The 19,489-nt window shown below is 48.8% G+C and overlaps 1 protein-coding gene across 1 annotated transcript; it reads left to right on the top strand.

Annotated features, from left to right (window-relative positions):
* Positions 1–762: 762 nt before the first annotated feature.
* On the top strand, positions 763–19,489 carry LAP3 (leucine aminopeptidase 3). The gene is made up of 13 exons (XM_090267041.1): positions 763–923; positions 3,010–3,125; positions 4,656–4,710; positions 5,148–5,253; positions 6,570–6,729; positions 8,066–8,230; positions 10,852–11,010; positions 13,202–13,326; positions 14,508–14,596; positions 15,457–15,559; positions 17,608–17,687; positions 18,332–18,441; positions 18,921–19,489. Exons 1-13 carry the CDS (start codon positions 822–824, stop codon positions 19,108–19,110), a joined length of 1,560 nt encoding a protein of 519 aa, XP_090123167.1. The 5' UTR covers positions 763–821; the 3' UTR covers positions 19,111–19,489.

The raw sequence follows: 19,489 nt of genomic DNA, 5'->3' as shown, positions 1-19,489 counted from the left end.
TTTTGCATATCCCTTCTTGAGCTTCCGCATGTTCTCTGAGTTGCGTTCAACCGTGCAATGTTTTCTTTTTCTTTCTTTTAACCATGTACCTTTTCATAACAAAATATTTCAAACCCCGTTTTCAAAAGAAAAATATATTAAAACATTGAGCACTATGCACAGCCTCGAAATACAAAGTGTTTACTATATTGTTCTGTTAGAAACCATAAGATACAGCAGAATTGTGTCCCCGGCCTCAGAGACTTTATGATCGTAGAGACAAGACATAGTATGCCTGTAAAGCATAAAAATCGACAGTGTTCATACAGTTAGTTATACGTGCACATGCTTCAGCTCCTAGCTTCAAAAACAGTGTTTGGGTTAACTGCCCTACAATGTTACAACCTTTGATCAGATGTAAGTTCAAAAAACTTGGAGAAAAACTCAGGAGCTTCGCTCCTACAACTTTGACCGCTGCTGTAAGGCCACGTGCACGATTCCTCCTTCCCTGAGTTCCCCGGAGCCCCGCCTCCCCACCGCCCTCGTTAAGTCATACAGAGGCCCCGCCCATGTCTCGCTGGCTTGTACGAGAGCCACGCCTCTTCGGCCCCGACCCGCACGTGCACGCGCACGTTGACACGCCCCCGGGTCCCAAGCTTCCGCAGCGTAGTCGCTCGCGCCGCAGGCACCCGCCCGGCCTGGAACGTTCACGTTCACGGAGGCCCTCTGGCGCTCCAGCCCGTCCCCACGGAACCCCGGAAGCCCCGCCCCCTTGGCTCGCGCCCTCCCTCCTGGCGCCACGTGCTCGCCGAAGGGCGGTGCAAGGGGGCCGAGCCGACAAAATGTTCTTGCTGCCTCTTCCGGCAGCGGGACGAGTCGCCATCCGACGTCTCGGGGTGAAACGTTTCTGGAGTCAAGGTTTCAGCGCCGCAGCCATGACGAAGGTGAGAGGCTGTGGCTGGGCCCGGGGCCGCCCCGGGAACCCCGCCCGCGGGAGATCGGGGCTGCGGGGCGGGTCGCGGCCGCGGTGACTCCGGCTTCTGCCCCAAGTTGAAAAAATGGGCTCAAAAGAAGAGTTCCCTCCCTTTGCAGAGCTCATCCCGGGCATCAGCCGGGGGCTCGGGGCCGCTGGTACCCCTAGAATTTCCCAACCCTCTACATACCGAGGGTGCGCCCTCCTTTCCTTGCTTGGAAGGGTGCTAGGATCCGAACTCTGGGCGGGAGAGAATAGCCGTAGCTGCCATTTCCTGAGCGGCACTCTGTGTCATGCCCTTATTCATCATTTTGTTTGGGTCACGCAGTAACCCCGAAAAGGACGAGGCCAGGATGGTTCCCACCTTAGCTAGGAGGGAGCCCAAGTTTGCGGCGGCGGCATGGCACCTCAGGTCCCAGAGTCGGCCACTGGGACTCCGCACCTCCAGTCCCTCCTCCCAGGAGTGGAAGGCCAGGAAAACAATACCTCTCTAGGGAAAAGGGCGTTGCAAAGAGACCCCTCTCTTTGTGAAATTAAACGGAGAGTGTCTTCCGGAAGAAGAGCCTTCTTCACCTGATTGAACTCCCAACAAATGATGAAGATCGCCCTTGGGATGTGGAGGATCTGGGAAGGGGAACGGGTGGGTGGAGCGGGCACAAGATGGGGACTCATGGTTGAGGACCAGGAGGAAATGACGATCCCTGGCGAGGAATGTTCTGGACAGGGCTTGAGCTGCGGTCTCAGGTGGTGTCAGAGGGCAGGGGCACCGGGCACGTGTGTCCAGGCGCTTTCCAATGCTGTGGGACGCCCAGCCGAAGGTAGCATCTGCGCCCTGTCTTCTCGGTCCCCACTGGGTTCCCTGGAATCCGGGGAATGAGCAGTCTCGGGAACCTTCGAACCCGGAAAGTTAGAACGCCGGGGAAGCCCGTTTTCTTTGATGGAAAGGACAGAAAAGACACGATTTGGTTGAAGTACCAGTGTGAGTTTGTGGAAAAGAGGGAAGGCAGCAGGATTCTCCTGTAGTTAAATACCGGGAGGCTGGTATGTTTCAGTTTCAGGTTTCAGTGTCCTTATCTGTCAGGTGAGAAGTCTACAGTTCTTTCCATCTCCCAGAGTTGCCATATAAGGCAGACGACATTTTTAAAGTCACAAATTGCCCCTGGCTTTACTGGGAGAGCATCCCAGAAGACCTGAGATTTGCATGCGAAGATTGTAGGGCGGGAAAAACTTCCTTCCACTTTCCTAGGTCCTGTGGCCAGACCTAAAAATTAAACAGACATAAGATTAACAGGAGAAAAGTATACAAGCTTTATTTGATATTTTAGTGGACACTGGAATCTTTAAAAGGAAAATAAAGACCCAAAAGCCTTTAGGCCCCAAAACTTATAAACCTTTTTAAACAGAACAGAAACTTGTGGGGTGGTGACCAGACAAACAGGCTTGGGCTAAGTGAATTGTGGCCCAGTGACGAGGAAATCTGTAGGGTGAAACTAATGGAAGATCAGGGATATTTTAGTAGGTCTGTACCGGTCATTCTGGTGTGCACTGCCAGACTCTGGTGATTACCGGGACAAAACCCTTCTTGTGGGAAGTTTTAGGAGCTGCTTTTAGGAAGAAAGGGGGAAGTCGGTGAGCCCTTCCCGTGTCTGCTGTTTCACAAGTACCTGCAGCCCAAAGTAATCAATTTGGCACATTCGGCCTATTTTTGAGTAGCATGTTCTGAATGCCTTCTGGTCTGGTCACAAATGAGATTGTTTTCTTACACAAAACACCATTCTGCTCTTATTTGAAAGCGAAGGAAGCTTTTTCTGTTGTGAGAACCCTTTCTTGGGAAGGGACCGTGAGGACCCAGGACAGGTAGTGACTACCTGTCCTGGCAGGAATTCGAAACATCAGGCGGGAATGTAAGGCAGCCGACCGCTCAGCACCTGCTCTTTTGGCTTTATTCTTCTGTCCCTGATGGGGACACGGTTTGGGTGGAATTATTTGCTCCTCCCGGAATTTGGGGACCCAGATTATATATATATATATATATTATTTCCCCCCCTCATTTTCAGGGCCTTGTTTTAGGAATCTATACCAGAGAAAAAGAAAATGACGTGCCACAGTTTACAAGTGCAGGAGAGAATTTTGATAAATTGGTGTCTGGCAAGCTGAGAGAAATTTTGAACATGTAAGTATTCACAGACGGGTTCCAGTTTTTAAATGCCTTGAAAACAAAACAGCATTTTTTCTGTGCTTTATTGTTAGTAGATGAAAATTCTCGGAAGCACAGTAGACACTACTCAGTGAAAGTGAAAGTCCGTTTCTCTGGAGTGCACTTTGGTTCTTTGGGTTTCTGTATGGGTGGGTCTGCAGTTCTGGGAAGTCAGGCCACTTCAGCCACATCATAAATTTTATCATGAAAGACTGACCTAGGAGTATCTGGAAAGTACCAGATTTCCTCAGTCCACCCTGCTGGCTCAAATTCCTTCCTCCCCACCCTCATGCTACCTACCCACTGGCTCGCCTCCCCACAGCCTCTCTTTCTTCCTTTAATCCCCTTCACTTGTGGGGGACCTCACATCCCTGGACAAGTTGAGAACAGCTGAAGGGGGGCTAATCCCTTCATGTCATATCTTGAGTTTCTGGGGCTTCACAAATATACAATAGTACATCCAAGTTTCCTGAGGGTGCAGTTAGAATGCAGATTGTAATTCAGTAAAGAGATTTTTTTTTAATTCATTGATATTTAGAGGAGGTGGGGAGGGAGAGAGAGAGGCATCAGTTTGTTGTTCCGCTTACTTAGGCATTCATTGGTTGCTTCTTGCATGTGCCTTGACTGGAGACCGAGCCTGCAACCTTGGTGTATCAGGACGACGCTCTCACCCATTGAGCCACCCGGCCAGGGCAAGGGCCTGAGATTTTGGCCTCTTGGATTAGCCAGGATCTAGAGAAGTTAGGGAAACACTGGAGTTTCCAAGTCCTTCAGAGTGGCAGGCCACATTTGGCAGAAATAGAAGTGTCAGCATAAACCTCTATAATTACATTTTATTTGGATTATAGGTAATTTCTTGGATCTAATACATGTAGTCTAATAACGGCAGCAATTATCTAATGTTAGATGATAGAATTTGCATCCCCTCTTCACTAGCAGTCATTCGCCAGTGGACAGCCTTCTGGGAGCCTTGATTAATTCATTAAGTCAAAAGCTAACCTGTTAAGAGTACACAACAACCTGGCCTTCCTTGGCTACAGTCCTGCATTGCCACCTGGTTTGTCCGAAAATTGCCCAGTGTCCCCTTTGCAGATAAGCCCCGATACATGACCTCCGTGCCGGACACACGGCGTCAGGGGAGCCCTTCGGCTGGTGTCTGACAGCTTATATTCAAAAGAATCAAGATCCCGGTCAGCCCTCAGCAGTGCTCAGCTCTCCTCCGCAGCCACACTGCCCACCCGTGGCATCGCTTTCCGTGTTCGTTTTCACATGAGTTTGCGTTAAGTCTGATCTGGAGTATGCTAAGTAGTTTCTGAGCTAGAATTAGAAGCGTTGCCTCTGAGAAACCCGGCCTGAGAAAAATTACCTGTTTGGATAAAAGCCCAAGTGCGGCAAACTCACAGAAGCAGCAGAGCGTCTCAGTCATGCTAAAGGTGTGCGCGTGTCCGTCCTCAGAGGAACAGAGCAGGCCAGCTGATAATGTAAACCGCCTTCCTCTTGTTTCAGATCTGGACCACCGCTGAAGGCAGGCAAGACCCGAACCTTTCACGGGCTGCATGAGGTAGGGGACGCAGATGAGATCTGGCAGGCCCTTAGTGAGCCCCTGCTCTTTGCCAGGGACTGTGACCGCACAGTTGTGCAGAAAACCTTGGACCGTACTGTCTGTGTGCTCCTGTCCTGGTGCTAAGCCGTAGGTGTTATTTAAGCTTGTGAAGAGGCCGTATGCTTAAACGGGGGGTTTTCTTTCTTCGGTTGCCGGAGCTGGGGCACTGTTACATAGTAAAATTATTTGCAGGATTCTCCTCACTCTCTACCTTTTAAACACACACGTTATAAAATTTTAGCAAAATAACAGGGATCAAAAAAACCCAACAACCAGATTAGGTCCTGGTTTTGCCACGTGCTGAGGTTAAGCCAGTTGAGCTCAGGTACCATCCGCTGTGGGAAATGAACGCTTTGAAGCCACCAAGTGGCCGGTTTTGTGTGTTTCCGGAACAGGACTTCCCCAGTGTGGTGGTGGTTGGCCTCGGCAAAAAGGGCGCTGGGGTCGATGACCAGGAAAACTGGCACGAAGGCAAAGAAAACATCAGAGCAGCCGTTGCAGGTTAGTTTAATTTTGTTTATTTTTAAAAAATCCTCACCTGAGGATGTGCTTATTGATTTTTAGAGGGGGGGGGAACATCTATGTGAGAGAGAAACATCAGTCGGTTGCCTCCCATATGCATCCCAACTGGGGATGGACCCCACCACCTGGCTATGTGCCTCAACAGGGAATCGAACCTGCGACCTTTTGGTTTATGGAACAGCACTCCAACCAACTGAGCCACACCAGCCAGGGAGGGTTCGTTTACTTCTGAGGTTAAATATTGATGGAGATTTCTAAGGATCTCCTCTTTAAGATGACTCTTGTCTCCCTTCTTTTGGTCCCCTGGCCATCACCACGCCTGCCACGTTCACAGAGAAATAACTCATCTAAGTACTCACTTTCCCTTCCCCAATATGCTTGGCCTTGTATTGGATATAGATGGTTAGCTTATGGGATTTTATTTTTGTATTTCTTTGGTTTGTGTCTGGAGGCTGCACGGCCATTTGTTCACTCTCATGGTATTGACCTCAGAGGCTCCATTTTACTAGAAAGTTCTGTGTGTGGATTTTTTTCCATTTTGTAATACAATCCTGGTGTTGTCCACCTTTTAAGCCACATAGAGCCATCCTGTTTACACATCAGAGAAAATGGACACAGAGTGTGGGGTGCTTGTTCATCGCGAGTTACCAAGGGTCCCAGTTTGTCGTGTGGCTGGTTTAAAAGGGGAGGCAGACACCGTGGAGTCCCTTTAGGGCTCAGCGGCGGGACGGGCCCTTCACCGCAGGGACGGGTTAGAGAGGTGGAGGCGGCGAGAGTCACTGATTGATCTTCGGCCCCGTGTGTATCCTATGTGCTTGCTAAATGGACTTTCAGAGTTGATGGTGAATATTTCATAACTTTTATTTGGGCGTTTTATCTGACCTGATTTAATAAAATGCTGTGTTAATAATGGACTTTGCTCAGTTCGTTGGATATAATTTCAGTCTTATCACTTTGCCATTTGTAATCTGGCAAGCTCCTGGTGATCGGGACACTTCATCAGGTAATGCTAGGGTTTCAGAGGTAATACTTACTGGTTAGTCATCGTGGTCACTCTGTGAGGAGCCAGACCAGCCGTTTTATCCATCAGTCGGTCCTCCTATGACCTGTGAGGGGTGTGCACATCCTCATTTCACCTGAGAGGAAACAGAGGCATGGAAAGGTCAAGTGGCAGAGCTGGGACCCGAGCCCCAGTCCTGCCGTTTTCCCGGCTCCCCACGTCATGCCTCCACCTTCTGCTGTTCGAGTTGTCTCTGAGTGACCCCAGTTTTTCCGCTTCCTCTGTCCTTCCCCAGCGGGGTGCAGGCAGGTTCAAGACCTGGAAATCTCCTCCGTGGAGGTGGATCCCTGCGGAGACGCGCAGGCGGCTGCGGAAGGGGCGGTGCTGGGTCTCTACGAGTACGACAACCTCAAGCAGAAGAAGAAGGTGGTCGTGTCAGCGAAGCTCTACGGGAGGTGAGGGAACGAAACCGAGATCAGGGTTGTTCCCTGGGGTCCGTCACCGGGGCCTCCTGGGTACGAGCTGCCTGCCTGTGAGTCGCAGGCACCGCTGCAGGGCCCATCTGCCCCCGCCCCCGTCACGTAGCCATTTTAAGAGTGTGGTTCCTGTCCCCACATTCTGCTCCCGACTCTTGTCATGTGCATGTCCCCCCATGGCTCCCGGGGCCCCTCCGTGCTTGCTGGTTACTAGGAGGCCACACCACATTGGCTCCCCAGAGAGCGGGGAACAAGGGGATGGGTCCGGCAGGTTTCAACCCAGACAGCTCCCGTTTCACCGGCCTCTGCTGGCATCGTGCTCTGTGCCAGAGCCATGCAGGTGAGGGGACGTGGTCCTCGCCCTCAGGGTCTTGTGGGAAAACTCACCTTTCAGCAGATCTACTGAGCAACCGCTGCATTCCAGCTCTGGCCTGGGCTCTGGGAGACTAGGTCCCTGCGGTCAGGAACAGTCAACGTGAGCCCTTCAGGAGAACAGTGGCGGTCTTGGCACAGCCTGGTGGGTGGCACCTATGATGTCATGGTTAAGAAGGAGGGTGCTGCGACCCATCAGCCTGGCTTTGAATCCTGACTGCCCCACTCACTGGCTGGGAGACCTCCGTTACGTGGCCAGAACCTCTCAGTGCTCCACTTTCATTTGTTTGGTGGCACCGGAATTCCGGTTTCCTGGAGTCACTGATCAAAAGGCACAAGTGGCCAGTGTACGGCACTCGGTGAGCCCCTAGACGGTGGCTTGTCTCGTCCGGCCCCATGCCGCTCACTGATTCCTGCCGCGCCCAAGGGGAACCGGGCTGGAAGCACGTGTCCGTCCGCAGCTCTCCTCTGTTGAAGCTGGTTCTTGCCCTCTGGTGGGCTGGTGTTCAGAGCCCTGTCTCGGGAGAAACTGAGGCGGGAAGGGCTTCAGCTCCCCGGCAGCACTGAGCAGCACATCCCCTCTGCGGGTAGCGCTGGGACTGTGCCGCGCCCGATGCAGGGAAGGAGGGCGACGGGCCTTTCCGTGGGCGCCTCTGTCGTCAGTCTGTGTGGTCGATTTAGGGCCTCCAAGACCCATCAGGCCAGCCCCTTCTTTATACAGACAAGGACTGTGAGGTGACAAGCTCGCCTGGGTCCCCCAGCTCACACAGTGGGCCCCGTGTCTCAGCTGTTTGCGCTGCACTGTCTGCCACGTGGGTCGGACCGCAGACTGTGAGTCCCCGTCATGTGGATCCGTCATCTTGGGAGTCTTCCTCTTGTTTTTACAACTATGACGCTGTCTCCGGAGTCTGTCTGACCATGACCCCGTGCTTCCTTCTGGCAGCGGGGACCAGGAGGCCTGGCAGAAAGGGGTCCTCTTTGCCTCCGGGCAGAACCTGGCACGCCAGCTGATGGAGACGCCTGCCAATGAGATGACACCAACCAAGTTTGCCGAGGTTATTGCGAAGAATCTCCAAAGCGCGAGCAGTAAGACAGAAGTCCACATCAGGTACTTCAGGGTCATGTCTGGGGCTCACAGGACGCTACAGCCAGAAGGGGCCTGCTCCCTCAGCTGCTCAGAGGGACTTGGAGCTCGAGACCAGAGGGGGGAGGGGACTCACCAGTGGCCACACACGGAGGATAAGGGCTGTTTGAGGTTCTTCCTGTTATCCCTGCCCTTACCTCTGCGAGTGTTACGGCTTCAGACTGTGTACTCTGTGCGTGTGTGGCGACAGCTTTGAGATGTTATTCACACACCATATCGTTCACCCATGTAAGCCGTGCAGTTCAATGATTTCTGGTAGCTGTGCTACCATCACCACAATTAATTTTAGCGTATTTTTATTACCCCAGACACAAATCTTGTGCCCATTGACGGTCCCTCCTCATTTCCCTCCCTGCCCCCAGCCATCAGTCAGTTCATAGACATTTGGGTTAGGTCTTCCTTTTGGGGACTATGACTAATGAACGTTAGTGTGCAAGTTCTTATGTGGACAGCTGTTTTCCTATCTCTTGGGTGTGTGCCTAGGAGTTGAGTTGTTGCATCAAATGGTAACTCTGTTTAACTTTTTGAAAGACTTGCATTTTTCTGTTTTGTTTTGGTCACTTCCTCCTATCTTTTCTCTTTCTGACACAAGTGAAGACCACAGAACACCTAACTTGGCCTTGTAGATTCTCTGAGCTAGATAGATAGCAGAGCTGATGTTCCAGGCGGTCCTGAGGTGTCATCAGCAGCGAGGCAGTGGGACAAAGGGCTGCTCCTCCAGGTTCCATTGTCTTCTTGGTGCCCATAACCTGCCCATGACCCTACCCATGACCTGCCCATGACCTTTTGATCAAACCAAGTTTAAACATTTGGGGACTTATGATTAAAATAAATCGAGAGATATTTGCTTTGCATAAAGAATTCTTGACTTTCAAGGCTGTTTCTCAAGAGAACTTAAGAATTCTTCAGTACTTAATTGTGATTTGAGTTCACATTTTTCAGAAAAACCCCTATGGTCTAGAAAATTTGGGGGGGAAAAGTAGAATCTGTAGAAAGCAGAGTACTTAGAGCTCGGTAAAACTTTTGGATGGTTGGCACATATTTAATGTGTAGCAACGTTTAGTCTCTGGAAAGGCGTCTTGGCAAAGACTCCCTTGCCCTGTTTGAGGGGACAGCAGAGCTCGTTTGTGTAGCAAATGGTGGCTGAGTGGTTACCCATCAGCGATGGCATCTCCTGCGCACCTGGGGATTCGGCGCCCAGAGATGGATGCATGACGGCAGTCCTTGTCCTCGGAGCAGTGAGGACCGGGTGGAAAGGAACAGGCAGCTAACGGGGGTGTGCAGAGGGGACTGCAGGAGCAGAGAGCTGAGGAGGATTGTGGGAGAGCCGAGAAGGGTTGCCCACACAAGCTGTGCCTACGTGGAACCTGGAGGGCTGCTTAGACATGAACAAGAGATGGGGGGGGGGTGCTGTTTCAGGTGGGGAGCAGAGACCCTTTGGGAATGTGCAAGGCTTGTGACGGAGCAAAGGGAGGTCAGCCAGAACCAGGAAGGGTCAGGCGGGGGAATTGTAACCCATTAAACTGAGACGGCTGCGCCCGACCTGCTCGCGTGTAGGTGTGTGTGGATCAAAGAAGTACACGGTGCTTCCAGGAGGGCAGGACTCATAAAACCTCGAGGACCGAGGTTGTGATTAAAAATACCCACGGGACACAGCCTTGCTTCTTCTGAAGTGATTTTTTTTATTGTCATACCTTCCATTTTTATATTCTTCTCCCTCTGAAGTTCAGTGGCCATCTCTCCATAATGCAATTTTAGTTTAATAGTTTCAACAAATGAGTAGGCAAGCCAATGAAGCATTCCTCGGATACGGGTGTTGCAGGACTGTCTGTGGGGTGTAGGGTTTCTCGGCCTAGTTACAGCGGCCAGAAGGCAATACAAAGCCCATCAGGAGCCCCAGCCCAGAAGGAAGAATGATAGGGCCTCTCTTGTCTGGTTGGCACACAGGGCTATTCCCATTATATTGCCCCTGTTGATCCTGTGCTTATTAGCAATAAACGTCTTAGACTGGGATTGAAACTGTGAGCAACAGTGTGACAATCCGGAAGGAGGGATTCCAGCAATTCTAAAAACAAGGAAATAGGAATTGTAGCTTTGTTGGGTTTTTCGTTTGTTGATTGGCTGATTATTTTTGTCTTCTTTTAGAAATACCAGAAAGTAAAGCCACAGACCCCTTCACTGTCTTTAAGCACCCTTTGTGATCTCAGAGTTTTATCTTTACACTAAAACTTCCAAAAACATATGAGCAGGTTAGGGGAAGAAATCAAGTAACAATTAGTTGTTGACTCTGCATTATTGCTTGACATCGTATTATGTACCAGGCGTGAATTCTCTTGGTAACTCTATAGACAATCTTTTGATGGTGGTATGATTGACTTGATTTTATAGATGAGGAAACAGACTCAGAAACAAGTGGCTGGCCCCCAAATGAGAGCAAATAGGATGTGTTCATTGAAGCATTGACATGTGTATATTTTAAGAGCTTATATGTTACACTTTTTTATACATGGATGAGCTTTTTCTAGTTACTTTGAAATAGAGATGACAACGTGTATTTATTACTTTTTTCCCTTTCTGCCCTGTAGACCCAAGTCTTGGATCGAGGAACAGGGAATGGGATCCTTCCTAAGTGTGGCCAAAGGGTCTGATGAGCCTCCGGTCTTCCTGGAAATTCACTACAGGGGCAGCCCCAATGCAAGCGACGCGCCCCTGGTGTTTGTCGGGAAGGGAATTACCTTCGACAGGTAGGTCTTCACTGGAGCTGTGCTTCGAAGTTTGGTGACTGCTTTGTGTGCGCTTGTATTATTGGGTGTATGGTTTGCTTCAAGGGCTGGCGTTGGGTCATATACGTTAACTTTAAATGGGTTAAGCTGCCCTTTATGAACTGTTGAGTGTGTGTGAGACTCAGGCACGTTACATGTGGTAGCCCTGATCTTATTCCTAGGAGGGGGGCCCTGTGACCTTCTGTAAGCAAGGTGCTCACTGGCCACTGGCTTATCTTTTGTAAATTTGTTAATGATCATTGGTATACCTTAATAAAGTGTCTTTAAATCTTTTGCTTTTTAAAGACATGTTTGTCTTACCGAGTTACAAGTTTTTATAATTTTATTCTAGATGCAAGTCCTTTATCAGATACACACATTGAAAATACAATTTTCCCACTCAGAGGCATGCTTTTTCGTTTTTTTAAGTGGAGTCTTTCAAAGAGCAGTTTTTAATTTTGATGAAGTGTAATTTATCCACTTTCAATTCATGCTTCTTTTGCCCTGTTTAAGAAATTATTGCCTGTGCCAAAGTCTGTGTTTTCTTCTGTATGTCTTACGGTTTTAGCTTTTAGACTATGATCCAGTTTGAATTTTTCTGTATGGTATGAATGCAGTGAGGTTCTTTTTCCTTTTTCTTTTTCTTTCTATATAGATACCATTTGTTGGAAAGACTGTCCTTTTCCCATTGAACTGCCTTAGCACCATTGCTGTGTCAGGTGACCATATAATCACCATATAATTGTTGATCTATCTCTGGGTTCTGTGTCCTTCCACCAGAACCTTGTGACCAAGTATCTTGATTACTATGCTTTGTCCTGAAGTCTAGTAATTGAGTCCTCCAGCTTTTTCAAAACTCCTCTGGCTGTGTCCTTTGCATTGACATATCAGTTGTAGAGTCTGCTTGCCATTTTTATGCTCGTGTACTGGCATTCTGATCGAGATAGACTTTTTTGGTAAAAATGTGGTGGTGGTGTGGTTAATGAAATGAAGGAGTGAGGAAGTAAGACTGATGGAGGGAGAGCTGAGTATGTAGGGCGGGTCAGACCCCTGAATGACAGGAGGTGGTGGCCTTCACTAGGGTGCACGCAGTGGGGAAGAAATGGACGCATTCGAGAGAGCTGGAAGGTGACTGGTTCCCCTAGAGGGAGAGTCCTCCACGCAGGGAGTGCCACTCCCAGAACAGAAGTGGCCTTGAGATGGGCCTGGCGAGTAGGTGGGACAGTCTGGTGAAGCAGCGTGCTCCCTGTGCCCCCATGGGGCGTTCCTGGGCTTCTGGGCCAAGGCTGTGTTTCCTACGCCGAGTCTGTGGGGGATCTTTAATTTTAGTTGTAGGTGACAGCCATCACGTGCTTCAGAGGTGAGTGAGAATTAGGACCTGATTTGTCAGAGAAGAGACCTCAGGGCAGGGGGCAGATCTCCAGAGTCACCAGGGCACGGCAGCAGCAGCAGGACCCAGAACACAAAGTCGGAGCCCCAACTCCATACCCAGCATACAAAGCAAGTGCTTTCTGGGTTCTTCCACCTGGAAGCGGAAAGTCACTGGTTGGTTACAGAAGCCGGTGTAGGGGAGTAGCTTGGGTTTCTTGCTGATGGAAACCCTTGTCAGCTCTCATGTGTGGGCGCTGTCTGCGAGGCTTTGGGTCAGCACCTTCCCGTGTGTTTCCTGGTCCAGTTGTCTTTTGCCATCAGCAGGCTCTCGCACACCTTGGGCGTGGGGGTAGTAGGGAATTGTTCTTGCTGTCGTGTGGGCGAAGGCCCTCCCGGTCTTCTGTGAGCTTGTCGGCTTTCCTTAATAATTTGTGACCTTCAGGTTCAGTAAGTTGATTGAGTCATAAAATATGCTGAAGAGACAAATCTATGTGGGGATCAGGGGCTAATGAGCCGATACTGAGGTGGAACTTGGGCAGCATTGATCACGCAATGCAGCGGTGCTTCCAGGGCTGCCGCTGAAATTTCATTCAAACAGAAACAAAATGAGCTAAGATTATAAAGACTGCAATATCATCTTTTAAAATGTTGAAATCATTCAGATTTTCAACTTGGAAATTAGACTTTCCATTGCCAGGTGGATGGTGCTCTTATGTGGTAGTAAGCGCTCAGCTTGTGTATTCTTTTTAAAGACAGGGCCCTCTAATTTGTGTCAATATTGTATGTGTCCTTTTCCCCGCAGCGGTGGCATCTCCATCAAGCCGTCTGCAAATATGGACCTGATGCGGGCTGACATGGGCGGGGCCGCCACCATCTGCTCGGCCATCGTGTCGGCTGCCAAGCTCGGTCTGCCCGTGAACATCATCGGTGAGCGAGCGGGCGTATGTCCTGGGGAGCTCCTGGGACCCGGCAGCGGGCGGGACTGAGGTTGCCCACGTGGTTTCCTCTAATCTGCACGCACCACGACATGGTTTTGAAATAGCTCTTCATCGGGCAGAAGCTATTGAGCTGGGATAGGTCTTTGTCTTGTCTGAACTGATTGAGTTAATTTTGCAATTGTGGGCTATAACTAGGATGGATTTATTCTACTTCTGCAAAAAGTGGTTAGTAGCCAGGGCACTTGGAGCTGAGCTGTGGGTTCCTCCTGTGGAAGATGCCCAGGCATCAGGAGGGAAGGACATTGCTGGGTCATCGAGTGATTACCGCCTAGGGTTGTCGCTCATTCAGTGCCGCGATGCCCAGAAAATGCTGCAGACTTAAAAAGTGCCCTGTACGTGGCAGCTCTTTGTGTAATACAGGATGCAGACACAATGCCGGGAGTTGGCCATGTTTCAGAGAGGGGGTGCAGGAGGGGGGCTGGCATTAAATGGCTTGCCCAGTGTGTCACATCCATAGCACAGGAAGTCGGAATGGGGGTCCAGGTGTGTCTGACACCCCCCACCCCCATTTGCTATCAAGTCCTGTTTTGGGGGGGTGTTTTTGCTGAACTGTTAAGTAGCAGATGTCACCTCTGAATACTTTAGCACATGTCTCTTAAGAACAAGGACAGTCTCTGTAATTGCCATTTCCAAGGACTGGTACACTAACCTAATTCAAACTTCCCCATTGTCTGAAAGGTAGTCATTTTGTGTGTGTGACTGTACACACACCTATTTATTTCTATTTATTTTTTTAAATGTAGGAAACAGTGAAAGAACACACGTTGCGTGTGGTTTCCACCTCTGTTTAGTTTTCTTGAATCTAGGCCCCCATTCCTGCCCCTTTTTCACATTCATGACATGGGTGGTTTTGAAGGGTCTAGACTGGTCTCGTGATGTTCCAGGATTTGGTTTATTTGGTTGTTTCTTCATGATAGATCACAATAGGTGGTGCGTACTTCTGTTGCAGATGCATATAATGTCAGTTGGGTCATGGGTGGTGCTAAATTTGACCACTTTGTTAAGGTGACGTCTGTGTGGGGTGCTTCTGATGGCCCCCCAGTGGCATCTGCTGTGGGAGTTGTATTTGGACCAGCACATTCCATGTGCCTCGGTATTTTTTTCCAATAGGGTTGGCCCCTCTTTGTGAAAATATGCCCAGCGGTAAGGCCAACAAGCCTGGGGATGTCGTCAGAGCCAAGAACGGGAAGACCATACAGGTGTGTAAATGGAAGACACAGTCCTCCCCGTTCTGGCGTTGCCGAAGGAATCCCGACTGACCACACAAACATACCTTGGATGGGTTCAGAGCTCACGTCCATGGAGGGGAGGGCAGTGTCTTTATTTCAAGTGACTTTTCATGCCAAGTCAAAATTATTTCTTTATGGGACTTCTAAGAATTTTTTTCCCACCTTATTATTCCCTCTACGTCCTGTATGCTGCACACACAAATCACCGTGGATTTGCAGCAAGCCATGCCGAGCATGGGGGGGCCGGGGTGTACAGGCTGCTCTCTGAATGTACCTGTGCCGTGATGAAGTCTCTCCGTGCAGGCGTGCGGGTGGAAAACACTCTCCTGAGTCACGGGCGCTGCACTGCTGGGGCTGAGGCAGCAGGTCCCCGGCTGGGGCGTGTGTGAGCACATGCTACCCATGACGACTGGGCCTCTCTTTGAGAGAAGGGAACATCCTGTATATGAAGTGGCAGAGTCCTCGTGTTTGGGGGGCCAGGCTGCCACCCTCCTGTAACTTTCTTAAACTCTTCCGCATATTTGTTTTTGGAAATCTTAAAAAATTTTTCCCTTCTGTTAGAAACTTGGTGAAATGAACCAGACACTTTCTATTGATTTCAGCTTCCAAAATCATTAGCTCTGGTATAGGGATTATTATATTTGCTCTTCAGATTAATTACATTCCCATTCTAACTGAAGTATCAGCACATTTTCGATGCTCAGTGACAAGCGTCACTCACACCAGCTCTTTCTCACTTTTGAAGTGAGCGTTGATGGGAGTGTCCAGTTTTGATGCTCGTTACCTGGGCCAGCTGACCCCCTTTTCCATTTATCCTCTCCTGTTCGCAGGTGGATAACACGGATGCCGAGGGGAGACTCATCCTGGCCGACGCGCTCTGTTACGCGCACACCTTCAACCCGAAGGCCATCATCGATGCCGCCACCCTGACAGGTCAGCCGCGTGCGTCTCCCGCCTCTGGGTGAAGGAGGGCTCCGTGTGCTGGCGAAGAGCGCCCGCTGTGCTCGGGACAGTGTTTTGCTGAAGTTTGGCTCGCTCCCTTTGCATTCAGACCTTTCACCAGAGGAAGTGTGCCGTGGTTGGCACTGCTTTGAATATTAGGCTATAGCTCTAAATAAGAGAAAACCAGGGGTCAGCTCAGCCCCTCCAGAGTGACATCTAAAAATGATACTAAGAGGTGTTTGTTATGATGACCTTTTGACACAGATCTGAAAAGATTAGCGATAAGTCCCAAAATTAATAGTTTTTTTAATCATGATGTATCTGATACCCACTGAGTTTTCTGAACTTTTTGTACTTGTTGCATGGAAATAAAAACATTCTGGAGGGGACAAGGTTCTCATTTAACGGGGGCAGGCCAGTGTCATGTGGCACGAGAAGCATATTGGCTTTAAGGCCAACCCAGGGGCGTCTCGCAGCGGAGCCACCTGCTAGTCTGTCAGCCTCGGGCAACTTGCATGACCCCCTTGAGCATCAGTACCTGGGGACAGGCCTGTTTGCAGAGTCGTGACGATTGGAGGGAGTTCTCGGGCAACCCCCTTTAATACAGCGCCTGCATGCGGCGGGCCCGGGGTGAAGGAAGGCCGGCCCACCGCCGGCTCTGCAGTGTAACGGATACGTCCCCAAGGGGCAGGGTTTGTCCTGAGCCGGTGCGGCAGGGAGCTGCTGAAGCGTGTTCAGCATGGAGACGGTAAGACCAGAGAGGCCATGAGAGGGGCCCCGGCTGGCAGTGTGCAGGCGGGGGGTAGAAGGGCAGAGGAGGCACCGGCAGGCCCGTTGCTGGTGAACAGCGTGTAGTTGTTGACTTTTCACGTGGGTGTGTCAGGGGTGAACGTTACAGCGCCTGCGACTGGCTCCACAGTAATCCGCTGGGTATGGCGTGCAGACGAAATAGGTACGCCCAGGAGTTGGTCATTGTTGATGCTAATGGGTATCTGCGTGTTCATTGTGCTATTCTCTTCACTTTGTGTATATTTGAAAATTTCCACGCTAAGTTTTTAAAAAAGATTATTACCATAATCTAGTGGTAGGCGATGGTAGCCGTCGTGGTGGGCGGAAGTGTAAGTAGGTTTGAGAGGTAAGTGGAAGGTGAAAGAGTGACAAAGCCCAAGGGGACAAGTGACCCAGACAGACCCGAGCTGACCAACTGTCATGCAGAATCGCAGGTTTTTGCATGTGGCCACCACGTCAAAGTAGTGACTTGTTATAAATTGTCAGCTGTTTGTAGTTTCTACTGTGAACCAATTATTAATGTAATTTATTTGTGATTTCTTGGAAAAGTATACAGCCCAGCATCTTACAGGCACCGGGTTATCCGACACTGAAGGGCTGCTCCCTCCCCTGGAAGGAGTCAGCTTAGTCACTGTGGTGCTTGCTGTGTGTGGCCAGGGACGTTAACCAGATTCACAAACTGAAAGGCTGGCTCTAACCTTTATTTCCGAAATCAGCCAATGAGATACAGCCTTGTTGGAGAAGGAAGCAAATATGATTTAAAAAAGAAAAAAAAAGCCTTTTAAAAAAAGAGGCATCACATTCTTTTAGCAGGTACTTACTGAGATTGATTTAAAGTATTGAAAAGTTAGAAATGCCTAAATATCTAATAATAAGTAAATTATGTTATTTCTACCCAATGGGCTTTTAAAATTGTCAAAACTACTTTCAAACATCTGTTTGTAAAAGAGGGAAAATGTTTAAAGCCTAAAAGGAAGAACACATACTTGGACACATATAATATGGTCTTAATTATGTCTATTTTTAAGCTTAGAAAAAGTGGAAGGAAATATTTAAAAATATGTGCTGGTTCTCCCTGGGATGAGATTATTGGTGATATTTAATATTATTTTCTTTTTTGCATTTTCCCTAATAATTTTCCTTATATACACTAAGGATTTGCTAAGCTTTTCAAAGTTTTGGTGTGAGCGGCGGAACAGCCTGTTGTGCGTGAAGAGACGGAACACTGACTGACGGGCTGTGTCTTGCAGGTGCCATGGACGTAGCTTTGGGGTCTGGAGCCACCGGGGTCTTTACCAACTCCTCCTGGCTGTGGAACAGACTGTCTGAGGTAGGAACAATACAGAGACCTAAATTGTACAGGTGATTATTCTAGCCTTAGAATGATTATTTCTTGAACCCGAGCGTTAAAGTGATTTTTATGCTGTCGATTGGCTTTTGCATTGAAAATGCAGTACACCTAATTCAGGGTGCTTCGGGTTTTCTATCAGCGTCTCCAAGTTACGGGCATGATACCCCTCCTTCCTCTCCCCCAGGAGCCTTGCAATGATGTGCAAATGACTCCCAAGTACCAAGGCCACACCGTAGAGTCTGAGGTAGAAAAGGGCACGGGGACAGCTTTGTCAAGGAAGGAACGGCCTTTATGAATGCAGGACGTGAGCGATCTCACAGCCTGTACTAGCTGCAGTTTCCCAGCTTAATGATGGAAACTGGGACCCTTAGTAATCTGACAGTTTTAGCAGGTGCCCTACAAGTATGTGGGAGTTTTTACAGCATCCTTGGTTTCTGTTATAATTCGTAAGTGTTTTAATTAATAATAAAATAACCCTGGAATCTGCTATGTAGCATAATGTTTTAGAATAATAGGTCAGAGCAGCTCTTCTTGCAGTGAACACTCCACAGTCAGTCCTGGCATATTTCCCCCAAACCTTACTTCATCCAGCTTTCCAACTGTTGTGCCTCTGTCCTCTTCAGGCCAGTGTTGAAACAGGGGACCGCGTCTGGAGGATGCCTCTCTTTGAACATTATACCAGACAGGTTGTAGATTGCCAGCTTGCTGATGTTAATAACATTGGAAAATACAGGTATGTAAAGTGAGCTATTAAAGTGCATTTTTGCAATCATCATTGGTTGCCAGAATGACCATTTTCAATTTTAGCCCCTTTCACAAAAGGGTTAACTATCCAATCTTCTTTCAATGTCGTGCTTGTGAGCACTAATTTCTAATGTTGGTAATTTTCAGGTGTTTCTCAAATGGTTCTCAAAACCTTACACATTTTGAAATCTGAAGGTCATTATAGACAAATGCTAAGTGAACGATATGCATAGTATAGAAATTCATTACCTTGGGAAGGGAGAATTTGGAACTTATCCTGCACTGCTTATAGCTGTCTAAAGATAAACATCTGGAAGTGATTTCTGGGTTAATTTCTTAATGGGTCTTGTAAGCTTGACTTTTGCTCTCTGGTCGTAGAATCCCCTTAGCAAGGATGGAGGATCGTAATAAAACGTTCCCTGCACACTTCCATGGGGTGAAGCAGCGATTCATTCCCGTCTCTCTTAGATCCGCAGGGGCGTGCACAGCTGCAGCGTTCCTGAAGGAGTTTGTGACTCACCCCAAGTGGGCGCACTTAGACATCGCCGGCGTGATGACCAACAAAGACGAGGTCGCGTACCTGCGCAAGGGCATGACCGGCAGACCCACGCGGACCCTGGTAGAGTTCTTGGTTCGGCTCAGTCAAGAGAGTGCCTAGTTCGGATACTCTAAAATTCCTTCCTTCTGTCCTAACGGGGCAGTTGAGCTTCAGATTATTTGCAGTGGATGAAAATCTCTTAAAGGAATCAAAGGATAATATTTAAAAATGTATAACAAAATGAAATTTGTATGCCTTGATTTGTGTTTTTATTTTTATGTGGAGATTTTAAACTATAAAGCTGGTATCTTGCTTGGCAAAGATTTTTACGATATCCTGTATATGGATTGAATTTTTTAAAAACTACCTAATCACTTTTCAGAATATATGTTTCTAATTGAGGAGCAAAAATTGCATTTCAGGTTTGTGATCCCAGGAACATGAACAAACTAAAAATTACTGTGCGGTTGTCAGAAACAATAAATCCAGCTTTCTGTGC

The sequence above is a fragment of the Furipterus horrens genome, unplaced genomic scaffold (genome assembly GCF_987537825.1).
Source record: "Furipterus horrens unplaced genomic scaffold, mFurHor1.1.pri manual_scaffold_2, whole genome shotgun sequence".
NCBI lineage: Eukaryota > Metazoa > Chordata > Mammalia > Chiroptera > Furipteridae > Furipterus > Furipterus horrens.
This window is presented reverse-complemented; position numbering and strand designations above follow the sequence as displayed.